Here is a 13215-nt window from a genome sequence, read left to right as displayed (position 1 = left end):
ACTACCAAGCTAATTTCAACTAGCCTAGTTGGGAAGTAATTTAAAAGACAAATATTAACTTACTTGTACTATCAGAGTAAATAGCATCTTTTCCAAACATGTAGAGTTCTCCATCTTTTGAAATTACAGAACTGCTTCCATTATTGCACGCTGTAGATATGACAATCTTTCCTTCCATTTTAATAATTTTTTTAGGTTTATATGGTTTTGACTGCCGTCTGCTTTTAGCTTTAAATAAATAAATAAATAAGTTACAAGTCATTCTACCAAAAAAACCAACCCCAACAACAAAAACATCAAAGGCACAATAACATCATTCATATAATCAGGAGTTAGTTTTCAGACTGCTACTGAAAAAGAAAAAAAACAAACAAAACCAACCAAATAAAAACCCACAAACAAACACCCCCCCCCCCCAACTATATGTACCATCTCTTGGTTTAATTTTTATTGGATTATATGGGTTCCTCTAAAAAATTCAATGGCAAGCAAAGTCATGATTAGATCAATATCTTTCAGGAATGATTCTCTAAGTATTTCAAAACACTTACTATTATTAATTAATCTACCACAACATAACAGAACAGCCTGTTTCCTAAAAGGAAGTATTTAATTTAATATCACAGCAGATCACAGCTTTGAGGCACCTAAAGCTATCTTTGTCTTAAAATTGAACCTGAACATACAACTTCAGAGACCAGAATTAGGAAATCTGTTAATTTTATACTGAAGAGGTATTTGTTAGTCTGAAGATCAAATTTATGTCTTCTCTTATGTCTAAAGAATTCTCCCTGATCAAGGCACAGAAGATCATGCTTCTACAATTTCTAATCCATGTACCTCTCCATTAGTTGGCAAAAAAAAAAAAATAATTCCAAAGTTCAATAAAACAACAATGGCCTCTTGACCAAACTTATGACTGCCTTTGCTCAGAACAACTGTAAAATAGTACTCCCACCACACAATCCAAACTGTGGTAAAACAGAGATCAACTTCTGTAGCTGGGAGAGGCAGTGGCACTGGTTGTCAGGAGCTGTGGCTGGCATAAAATTCAGCCCAAATGGCATGTTTATATATTCTTGGAAAATGTTAAAACTCTTCAAACTAAAAAGTGGTTAAGAGGCTTTTATCAACCATTGGTCAAGTAAGCAATGATACATACTCGATTCACCATCCTCTCCTTTACTAGCAGAACCTGTGAAGAATATGCTTCCATCCTCAGCAACAAGTAAGGCATGTGAGCCATCATGTCCAACAGAAAACTGAATAATCTTTGGAGATTTTGTGATTGGAAGTTCAACCCATTTGCCAGCTGAAGGGCCACCTTGTTTGATTCCAAGGCTCTGATATTTGCCAGTATAATAAATCTAGGAGAAAACAGTTTATCATTTTTAGTTACGTCACAGCATTTCAAGCTCATATAATTTTTAAAGTTGCATTTTTTTTTAAATCCTGTCATTTCAAACCATACGGAACTTTTCCTAACTTTATTTACACCATTTCAATAGCTTTATCCTAAACCCATCAATTTTTACTTAATGGGGAAAACATTCTGATTAGAACCTGCTTGTTTTGAAATATGCTTTCTACTGAGCCACAGAGTCAGTTTTCATATATAATTGTTTGGTTAGATGAGTTGAACACTGTTTGTAGGAAGTTAAGAGAAGGCAAAATTTACAGAGGTGCTAATACAACATTTCTAGACAAAGGTTAATTTTCACCCCCAAGTCTAAAACAAAGCCCTTCACTCTAAGACTGACAGTAGAAATTTCTGTAAATTCAAGCCATGGATTTCTTAATGGTTCCAACCATCTATTTATGTTTTCAAATAACTATTTGCCTTTTAGACTTTAAAGTGGGCTCTGAAAAATGTATTTAAATACAGTCATAGACATTCATTCTAACATACTAAAAAGGTAAAAATAAATTATGGAAAATAATAATCGAAAACCACATAAAAATCTACCGGTGCAATTTGCTATTTACTACAGAACATTTTCAGTACCTTTCCACTAGCAGTTTTCATCAGTGCAAACTCTCTTCCAGCACCAAGGACAGCTGATTCCTCATCAAACCCTGTACCTGGGCAAGTAAGATTGCGTTAACTGGACGGTTTAATCAGGCAGTTTCTCAGACCAGTTACCTACCCAACTCTGCTAGGGAGAGTTTGTCATAACAAGTGATCTAAGAAAGCTACAAGAAGGCTTACTGAACTAGACTTCGTAGAGTTGCTCAAAGAGGAAAAAAGTAGACACCTAACAGAGCAAAAATACCCCAAAGCAAAGGCCAAGTGATATTCAACATACTTTCACAGATACTAACAGTTCTTCATCTCAAATTCTGATGCAAGTGTTTTTCAATCCATTTCCTTCCCATTAACCCAGTCAGTGGTCTTTTTAACTTGTTGACTTTGACCCACAGCAAGGAGTTTCCCAGCTTAACTACATGTTATACAAGCACTATTATAAAGTCCAAGTTTCAAACAACTACATATTTATTATACAACTAAAGGAAAATACTGGAAAACCGTGGATAGTGCTACAGAGAGAAAGGTAGTTCAAAATGCATGTATGGATTTGACTATGAGTCAAATAACACTTAAGCAGTTTCACACCCCTTGTACCTCTCCATGTGTTTATAATGGAGCTATTACCTTCCTGTATGTAATAAGAAACAAAGGGAAGAGTAGCCTTTCAGCTCTATTGTTTGAATTACCAGGTTTGTTATTAACCTTCAAAGAAGAGGACTTACTGATAATGTGCAAATCTTTCTCCAGATCAAACAATGAGATGCCACAGGCATGTAAGCATTTTCTTGCAAGCTTCAGCTGCAGTTCTTGTTGCAGTACCGGCTCAGTACTTGTGGCAAATATTCGCACTACAAAGCCATCCTGCAATAAATATAAAAATCTACTTTATACTATATAATAAACACATTAATTTACTTTTCAAATCATAAGTGCACCAGTATAATACTATTTCAGAGTAAACTGTCAGAGGACACATTGATAAAATAACATTTATTATAAAACAACATTACAGAGGAGAAAAAAAGAAAGCGGCAAACAGGACAAGGTGAAATAAGTACCTGAGATACCTTAAGCATATATTGAGTTCTGTGAAAATGCTATGAACACTATGAAAATAGTAAATTGCTATAGAAATAATTAACTCTGAAATTCACTATAGTAATCGTATTTTCATAAATATTTACATCTATATTTTAAGTCCTTAACTGCTCCTGATTTGGAACCCAAAATTCTGCATGTTGAGTGACTCCTGTAGAGAGTAGCTAAAACAGTTTTCTGTTTAAAAATGCAGATGGAGTTGTTCCATTAGGAGGGAAACGCATTAATCCCACTTTTCTCTTAGTTATATGTCTGGTATCTTTTGACAACCTGATCATATCCCATCCCTGTTTTACAGCTTTCTCAGTATCAAAAACCAATTCAGAACTAAGAATGTAGTAGTAACTGTATGCTGAAAAGAACACACAACAACCACAACAGTTTTGACCCTAGTAGAAGCCCTTATTAGGGTTTCCACAGCTTTGGCCAACAGGTAATTTTCATACAAAACTCTATTGGAATGTAGTATATTTCATCTGTCTTCTACTAAAACTAGCTGAAATTCCCCAACAAGTTCCAAAGCAATTACATAAAATTAAATTTGGAAAAAAATTATAATTAAGCTCTATGAAGCTTATCCCACAGAGATCCTCTAACATGTTAAAAAGATATTATTCCATCTATAACTTATCTGAAAAATAAAAAAATCTGAAAAATCCATCACAAATCAAAATCGTGGGAATAAATACCAAAATACTGCTTTTTTATGCACAAATATGGCAGTTTCTCATTATTTCTAGTTACATGGATTTCTTCCTTAGTTGTGTTAGCAAAGAACAAGCCAAACATTAAGCAAAAAGGAAGCTATAAATATTGTAAAACAATTCAGCTGAGAGAAAAATAGTCAAGCCATCATATGCAAAACTTACATCTCTAGATGCTGCTATTTGATTAATATATTCTCCATCAGTGAAAAGGATATTCTGCCCTTCAGTATGACAATCTGTGAGAGAAAGATGAAGTGCACTGCATCAGTTTATGTTAACATACACACACACATGTCTCTGCTTTTGTCTAATTAACTTTTACTACAATCAGATTGTGAGAGTTCTAGTTTGTCTGAAGCGAGATCACACTGTTCTGGTAATGTATTATTTTACACTAGGATCTCCTGCCTCACCGAAAGCATATAGTACTCCTTAGTTACTATAAGAGTTATTACAGAACTCTCCATTGTATGAAATGTAAGTGGTTACACCCCCATATTTAACTGCAAAAAAAAAAAAAAAAAAAAGCATTTACTATTCACTTGTGAGTTACAACAGAACTAAATTCTAATTTTCCAAGACTGTTAAGTCCTTTCACATAGACCTTTTCTTACATAAGGACCATTATCTCTAAAGAAACATTTCCTTGGTCCAGCATATAAAACCTATAGAAATAAATAAAACTTTCCATAATTCATTTAATTTTTTCATCACTTAATAATTTCACCAAACTATGGACTGAAAATCTAGGGGGGGCATTGAAAACTATAAAGCATATACTTGAATACATCACACATTTATTGAAAATAGGTCAGCCAACTCCTAGAAAAAAAGGTAGGAAAAGAATTCTACCCAAATTAAGAGAAAAAAGATCACTTTGTAAGTTTAAACACATCTCCCTGTACCATTTCTTCTTCCCTTCCCGATCTGTGGATGGAGCTATGAACAAAGAGATTGATATTACATGGTTTCTAAGGTGCTTCTCTCATTGATTACACACAGGAAAGAGACCTCTTCCAAAAATACTACAGGACAGTTACTTCACACTCCAAGTATTTGCTTCATAACCTGAACAAAGATCCAGTCTCAGTTATTTTAACTACTAAATTTAATGTTAAATGAAGCACATCTTTCTAGCATAACTAGCAAGTTTGCTATTTTTTTTGCTACCTATAAGCATTAAAAATAATGTACAGCTGAAACCCCTCCGCAGTATTTAGAAACCCATAAACTTGTTTACTTTTTCCTGCTATACTGCCCTGTCCAACACAGTGTATTACCAGAAATCGAATATACATTAGATAGTGTTCTGTGATTCTCACATCTTTAAGCAAAGTACCTAAAGCAGACAACCTTCCCCTTAGAGCAGACCCAGGTATGAATCACAGAGGGTATGCAGCAAGCAGGATGGACAACAGCAAATACACTGAAGTTTGCTCTCTCAAAAACAATCTCAGATTGTACAACCAAAGCCAATTCATATTACTAATTCTCTATGCTGCAAAATTATATCAGTGATAAAACAAAAGGAATTTCAATAACTTGACATGAAGTCCCAAAAATAATCTAAATGACATTTCTCAAAAGTTACAGGAAGTTCATAAGTATTTAGATTCCTTGAATGACTGAAAATTACATGCTCACACAAGTAGAACAGTCAAGGAAATAGAATATTCTGACCACCAGTTGGTCCATATTATACTGTTTAACCTATTGCTTGAGTCATTTCAAGAAGAGGCGAGTCTCCCAGTAAACATTTTTGGGGGTTGGTCATATGTTTGTTAGATGTGTTCAAAGAGAAAAACTGGAACAGGGATGCTTTTTTATTTTAAATACATGTTCTCCAGAAGACTTCCTAAAAATTAGCACTTTATTAGGTAACATCCAAGCCCAACATTAAATATCAAATTAATGGAGAGAGTACAAAATGCAAGGCAAATGGAGTATCTGCAAAAACTAGGACAATACAGTGTTCTCACTTAAGATGGAACTCTTACGATAATTACTAAGTCTTATTCAACCTGACTTTGGAACTCCTTAGATGCTTCAAGAGAATATGACTGTCAAGCATCACCTTCCACATTTATATAGTGCATATATAGTGCATTCTCTGCCTGCTAATGAAGTGAATAGTCCTGAGCTCCAAAATATTAATTTGTAGTTTCAAATAACAACGAAACCATATAGCATGTGACTTCAACTTCTTCGGCTCAATACAGCAACTGCTCTAAGGTATGCAGTAAGCATTACTGCTAAAAGAAATGTTCAAGATGAAAACCTCTGTAAATTCAGGAATTCAGGTCCAATCATCTAGGAAAGCCTCACAGAATTCAGACAGTTTTTAATGATATATGGACTGAGAAAACAGATGCACAGCTCAGTATACTCAGTACAGTATATGAAGCTTGGCAAAGGCATTAGATACAAGATGTTGACACACATTCTGGTAGTTCCAGATACAATGCCAGATTTGCTAGATCATCTATCAGAGTGAAAAGACTGCTCTTTAAAAATAGAAGTTTATGGTTTCAAGAAGCTGGTCGATCCTACTGTCTGGGAAAGGAGAAGATAATGTTCCACAGATCTCTGACTTCTAGGGTCACAAGACTTCTAGCTACTCCTAGCTGTTAGGATCAACACCTAATCACATCTCCTAATGAGCTCCTAATCTCCTATGCATCCCCTGTATGAATAAATTCCAATACCTTATTTAAATGCACTATCATCAGCCAAGGCATTTGAAAGAGACCAATTCCAGGCAGAGCCATGGTTGAATACCATACCAACCAGGAACAAATATTTGCTCTGTTCAGCTGTTAGCAAGGTTACTGCCCTCTAGTTCTATCCAGCACAGCTCTTCAGAACTACAACTTGCAAGTCACTGTAAGATTTCAGTGGGGCAGCTACTACTTCAGAGTAAAGTACCTACTCAGTTTTCCTCAGGTCACACACCCTACCCCCCACCTTCATTTCTTTCCTTCTAACAGGAAACTGAAATAACCAGAAATGGACCCCTTGGAATTTGTCCTAGCCAAAAGAACAAGGTCATATCTGCTCACAACATAACACTGAGATAAATGTGTAGAAATGCAGAAGGCAAAACAGCAAAATTCAAGGACCGAAATAAAAATGGCTGGGGTTACAAATAACATCTAGCACCCACTTTGATGTCATCACAAACCATACAAAACACAACTGTGCAAAAGAGTTTGAGGAATTTCTAAATGGTATTGCCACCGTTACAAGATTTGCTTTTGTATTGGATAATTAATATATTTTTGTTTAGAAGGTATACTGTCATTTAATTTGTGCCTTTTTTTAGTATAAATACAAGGCAGTCTTGCAGAATGACGTTTGTCACTGAGATTTGCAAAAGCAAGCTAACAGCTTAGAGGGGTAGACTTTAAATGTGTTCAAGTCTCTCTCAAGACTTGTATGAAGAACACTGATTTGTTTACAAATGGTAACATTATTAAGGACCTCAAAGGACCCTACTGGTTGAAGAAACTGCCCTGACGTGAAGAAAGTTGAAAAACCACCCTAAAAGTCATTTTGTCAGATCCTTGAATGTGCTCTCACCTAAATTTCTAATACGCCCCACAAAGAGCAAGAACAGCTTAAACAGACATTCATGCTTCAAGGATGTGCAGAAAGCTGCCTGGACTAGATTCTACATTCATAATTTGTTTCAAAAATTACTGTTTGCATTTCAAAGACAAAAATCCTAGAGAATTTTTCTGAGGTTTCAGTCAGTGGTTTCTTATTTATGTCAGGATGAAACACAAAATCTTTCTTCTGATTATAGAATAAGCCTGTCATTGTTTGACCAAATTTTCTTGTGTCCTTCTACTGTTCATGTGAGTGGCTAAGAACAGATGTGTTTCACTAGGAGGCCATTAAAGCATGTTTCAGGAACATTCTCATTTTCTAAACAGAGACTGAAGTTATGAGGTTCCTCTGAAAAAAGTCAACAAAATGAAACAAAAAAACCCAATACAATAATAACAAAACAAAACAAAAAACCCCACCCGAACAAAAATAAACCTAAAAGAAATCCCCAAACAAATAAAGTAAAACCCACCACCAATACAAACATCAGAAGTATGGTCCATCAGCTTTCATTAACTGCCTTGGCTTTTTGGATACATTTTTACTTATATTAAAAACCACATGGTTTTGTTCACAGTTTATAACTACCTACCTGTAAGAGATCCTGGAAACAAAGACATATGTGAGCCAAATGCTCAAAGTTCAAATGAGGAAGAAATAAAAATTTTTAAGAAGGAATTTAAGCTCATCTTTAAATTAAGATGAACACACATTCTAAAATGCTGCAATGTTTTCCCAAAAGTTGGATTAAGATGCAAGGCCTCTAAATGAAATACTGCAGCTGGTCCAATGCACTAAAGTAATAAATAAACAAATATCTGATCTCAAAATCTCTGTCATCTCTACATCTCTCACTTTTTCTTCTGCTTGCCTGAAAATACATAGCATGTAGAGAGTAAACTATAACCAACTTCTCATATCTGCAAGGTCTTACCTGGCAAAGCAACTGTACCATCTTGTTCCAAAGTTTCAGGGTTTATTCTTATGGCTGTCATACTGTGATTATTCACATCTCTATATAATAAATAACCCTGGTAAGAGTAAAAATATATATATATTGGTATGAAAATATTCTTAAATACATCAACAGGTATTGTTAAAAGGGAAAAAATTGCAACCATTACTTTAGGTATTGTTTTAAAATTCTGGAAGCCTCTTACATCATATTTGCTTCATTTTGATAATCTTTTGGGTCACTGTGTGGGTTCAAACACCTGTACAAGCACTCAAAAAACATCACATACATTTTAGCTATATACAGAGCATCCAAACGTGTGAAACCACATGAATTCTATTCCTTTCCAAACTGATAAAACAGTCTCCAGAATGAATGTATCCACACACATTTGTATTGTGCCAGTATACTTCTTGGTGATCTGTTTTAACACTAAATAAAACCAGATTTCATGTATGTGTACATACATATATATATACATATGATAACTGTAATGATAGAATATGTATTTGTAATTAACAATTTCACTTCAGTGTGGCAAGGAGTATACTTCAAATCACACTGGGACAATGAGACCACTCAGTTAATAGTAAATATATACAAAAAAAACTTCTCACTAGTTAAAAACTTAAGGAAATTCTCTGGTCTCTGAAATGTAATTTTTTTTAATGTTTTGAGGACTTTTTATAATGAATAACAAAGGTATAAGAAAAGGTGGTTGATATTCTGGAAACTGACTAACTCTAAAAAACATAAACCATCCAAATATAGTTAACTCTGCAGCAGCAACATCAACAATTATCTCTAGTCATTGGTTACACAAGCTCAATCCTCCCCCAACCAGAACAGCATTTCCTTATTTTACTACAAATGTTTTAAAGTCAATTTATTTCCCTAACAGGTATTTCAAATATTTTTTACACTAGTTTGTTGCAATAGCACATTTTTACATCTACTGACACCCACTCAAAAAGCAGACATCAAGTGACTGTACAATTCATAAACTGATGAGTTAAACCATCATATTTTGAGAGTCTTTACAATGACAACACAAAACAAGGACACTTCATTATTCCTTTCTGTATGCCACTATAATCAGATGTTCATCTTCCACAGTTTAAAAATCATTCAAAAAAGTCATGTTTTTTATAACTAAAGCCAAAGGAATGACAAAAATATCCATGTAACCTCACTCTAAGCCAAAGTCTACCTAAATTACTCATGAGGGATGGGGAGGGTCACACGTTTTATATTTTAAGTATTCACCTACCTGAGCATAACCTAACCAAGACTTTTTTTCTTTTCTGTTTTTGATGCGGGATGTAGAATTGTATATATGGCCCTGAAAAGCAAAAAACTCCAATCATTTAACAAATATCAGAGTGAAAACTTAACACATAATCATTTACCATCTAAATAACAGTCTTCAACATATTGTGAAAATTCTAAAAAAATGCTGTCAAATTCTCAAAGAAATCATCAGAAAACTTCACACAAACTGTAAAAGAACTGATCATTAGTAAGCTACTTAAGATTCTCCATGGAAACAGGACATCATAAAGTTAAATTAAAATATTAATTGTCACTCATCAAATGAGAAGTAATCACATTACCCTCACTGTCCCACTATATCCAGAGCCAATTTTGTAAAGTCCATCTTTACATAAGAGATAGAGGAAAAAACCATCACTCTGAAGTAGGCACTGGTCGTCATCATCTACAGATATTTCTTTCAACGGCCACTTGTGCATCAAGGCTGCCTTCTTTATCCCATTACTGAACCAGTCCTGGATTTGGATTTTGCCCACCAAAACTGCCTGTACACTCCTCTGAAGAGAGTTTAAAATGGTTGGCACCTAAAGAGTAAAAGAAATAGTGAGTGAAAAACATTACTATTTTTTGAATGTTGTATTTTCTGTTCTATCTCCAACTCAAGAGAGACAAAGAAATACCTACTCATCTCAAAAACAGTGAGGGGGAAAAAAGCTAACAATTAAACAACAGATCTTCTCAGAACTCATGAGAAGTACTCATTTATATAAATTCCCAGAAACAGAGAAGTTTTAGTGCAATACCTGAATGGTCTGACAAGCGTGGCTGCCATTATTGGTGAGGATTGCAGAGATTGCTTGCAACGTTCTTCCTGTCTCTCCCCATGCAGCTACCAAACTGAAGAGGCAAGCGCAGGAAAGTGCTGTCAAGGACTGTCCTGTACTGTCATTCATTCCTGTGCTACGGACAGTTATTTCCAGAAGCAGCTGGAACAGGGATTCTGCAAACAAAATACAGCCATTAAACAGACAAGTCATAAAATCATACAAAACAATTTGACAGTCAATGGGCAATTCAACTTAGAAAATACATGACACATCTTTCTTCAGTCATTACGTTTAGCCGTAATTTTGGACAGAAAATAAAGCATCACAATCAAATAGACCTAAAATATCTTTAACTTTTCATTCTTTTTCAGTCGGAAAATGTCAAGTCTTGATAATCACCACGGTCAAAGAAGAAAAACTACAAGTTCTCTGTTACAGTAGAACAAATTAACAAGAAAAGAGCCAGAAGGAGTTATCTGACCTGCCTATTCAGTCTACCTCATCACTGAGATGATGATGTGTAGGTCTTGACCAAACTTCTCTACTCTTTCTGACCATTACCCATGATGAAGCACAACCCCTTTCACGGAAATGAGCATTTCAAATCAAAGCTTGAAAATTATTTTGATTGTATGCCTCTTTTCAAGCATGCATGTTTAGTGACTGAACATCTGTAGCAATCAAGGTGTGAACAGAAATCCACCTCAATTTTGTTGACAGCAGACACAAATAATCACGAAGGCAGATATCAGAAAGTGTTCTTTGAAGTTTTTTAATACTCTGTGCATCAGTACAAAAATAAAAGCTTTCTGTAGCAAATTATGATCAGTCTTTGGAAATGGAATACTGTTAAGACATAAAATATGGAAAAAATACATAAAGTCTGCAGACGTTTTTAAAATTATTTTTAAACAACACATGCTACAGCCTAGCCTTCCCTACAGTTCTACAAACCAGTAAAAACTATGAATCAACAAAAGATAATTGGATTTTAACTTAAAGGACATAATCAATCATGCATGCAAAGGCATGAGGAGTTCAACTTGTATTTTCAATATCAATAAAAACAAAATTAATTTTCAGTGAAGTTTTTGGATGGCCAGAGGAAATACGAAGAAAAATTCTTACACTCTGCTTAGCACATAAATTACAATGTTAAATATCTAAGCTACAGATTAGCTCTCTACACCGGTGCAGTGTGCTGAATATTGTGTGCAGTTTTGGTCACCTGAACATAAGAAAGATATTAAGTCATTAGAGATTGTCCAAAGGAGGGCAACAAAGATGGTGAAGGGTCTTGAGGGGAAGCCGTATGAGGAGCAGCTGAGGTCACTTGGTCTGTTCAGCCTGGAGACGAAGAGACTAAGGGGAGATCTCATTGCAGTCTACAACTTCCTTGTGAGGGGAAGAGGAGGGACAGGCACTGATCTCTTCTCGGTGGTGACCAGTGACAAGACTCAAAGGAATAGCCTGAAATTGTGTCAGGGGAGGTTAAGTTTGGATATCAGGAAGAGGTTCACCCAGAGGGTGGCTGGATGCTGGAACAGGCTCCCCAAAGAAGTGGTCACAGCACCAAGCTGACAGAGTTTGAGAAGTGTTTGGACAATATTCTAAGGCACATTGTGTGACTTCTGGGGATAGTCTGTGCAGGGCCAGGAGTGGGACTCAATGATTCTGTAGGTCCCTTCCAGCTCGGCATATTCTGTGATTCTGTGATTACAACAGCAGATTGCAAGAGAAGCCCACTTTAGAACTATATTCTGTCTAATAAGACCAACTATTTTATGTTTCAGTAAGATAACTGAATCACATGATTCAGTGCAACTCTGCACATACACCTTTACACACTAATTTAGAAAAGATTAACGCTGTGGAACTACTCGGTACATGCACCATAGGGAGTTTATATTCCAGAATCAAGTCAGTCAATCAAGAACAAGCACGTTACTATCTCACAAATACTTGCTAAAAACCATTTTCTTCTGTCCAAGACAGTAATTGATGTATGTTAATAAAAATACAGTAACAGACAGATATTACCTAGGACTTCAGGAGGCTCTGATTGCAGGCCTTCTGGTTGCTGACCTTGGAGCACATTAAGTAGGGCTTGTAGGCTCCTGAGACACAAGGATGGATGAGAAAATCTTGTCTCCTTTATAAGTTCAAAGACTTCACATAGTCCAACTTCGATGATCTAAAGAAGTACAGATTTTTCAGAATAGCTGTTAATATAATATTTTTACATCTTCATCAATAAAGGTATATTCCAATGTTCACTGAACAAGACAGTTACTCAAATAAAAAAAAAAGTAATACAGAATGCAGTGGTAATTCAAATGAGAATCAAAATCAACTGTACCAGCAAATATTACACAGAAGTCAGCCATTATATGAAAGAGCATATCTAAGCGGAATAATAGTTTCCTGAAAAAATGAGGAAACTTAAAATTTTTTTCACAATATAAGACGAACTGTGTCTCTGAGCCCTTCTAATTTCTATCCAGTTTACACTTTATTTGACAGACCTCTTTTTCCTTGCTCATTAATGTGAACCAGCAAGCTAGAATTGGCTTGCAACCTAGCCTCAAAACTTGAATAACAATACATTTGACAGCTGATACTGGCAGCTCTAGTACTTTCCCCTCCAAAGTCTCACAGATTAGTTTTTATATTGTGACAAAAACAAAGATTAATTGCTTGTCACTAAAACTCCATATG

At 35.2% G+C, this 13215-nt stretch overlaps 1 protein-coding gene across 11 annotated transcripts in view; it reads right to left on the bottom strand.

Moving 5' to 3' along the window:
• MYCBP2 (MYC binding protein 2) overlaps positions 1-13215 on the bottom strand; it is a 180083-nt gene that overhangs the window by 129821 nt on the left and 37047 nt on the right. For all 11 annotated transcript variants that reach the window (XM_032677725.1, XM_032677746.1, XM_032677745.1 and 8 more), the window contains exons 4-13: positions 12538-12691; positions 10474-10670; positions 10012-10254; positions 9669-9740; positions 8378-8474; positions 3997-4070; positions 2752-2890; positions 2006-2082; positions 1163-1367; positions 64-228 (exon numbers count right to left, since the gene is read on the bottom strand). In XM_032677725.1, coding sequence (XP_032533616.1) covers positions 64-228; positions 1163-1367; positions 2006-2082; positions 2752-2890; positions 3997-4070; positions 8378-8474; positions 9669-9740; positions 10012-10254; positions 10474-10670; positions 12538-12691 — 1423 coding nt within the window. The remainder of the gene's footprint in view (positions 1-63; positions 229-1162; positions 1368-2005; positions 2083-2751; positions 2891-3996; positions 4071-8377; positions 8475-9668; positions 9741-10011; positions 10255-10473; positions 10671-12537; positions 12692-13215) is intronic.

This window comes from Chiroxiphia lanceolata, chromosome 2 (genome assembly GCF_009829145.1).
Source record: "Chiroxiphia lanceolata isolate bChiLan1 chromosome 2, bChiLan1.pri, whole genome shotgun sequence".
NCBI classification, from domain to species: domain Eukaryota; kingdom Metazoa; phylum Chordata; class Aves; order Passeriformes; family Pipridae; genus Chiroxiphia; species Chiroxiphia lanceolata.
This window is presented reverse-complemented; position numbering and strand designations above follow the sequence as displayed.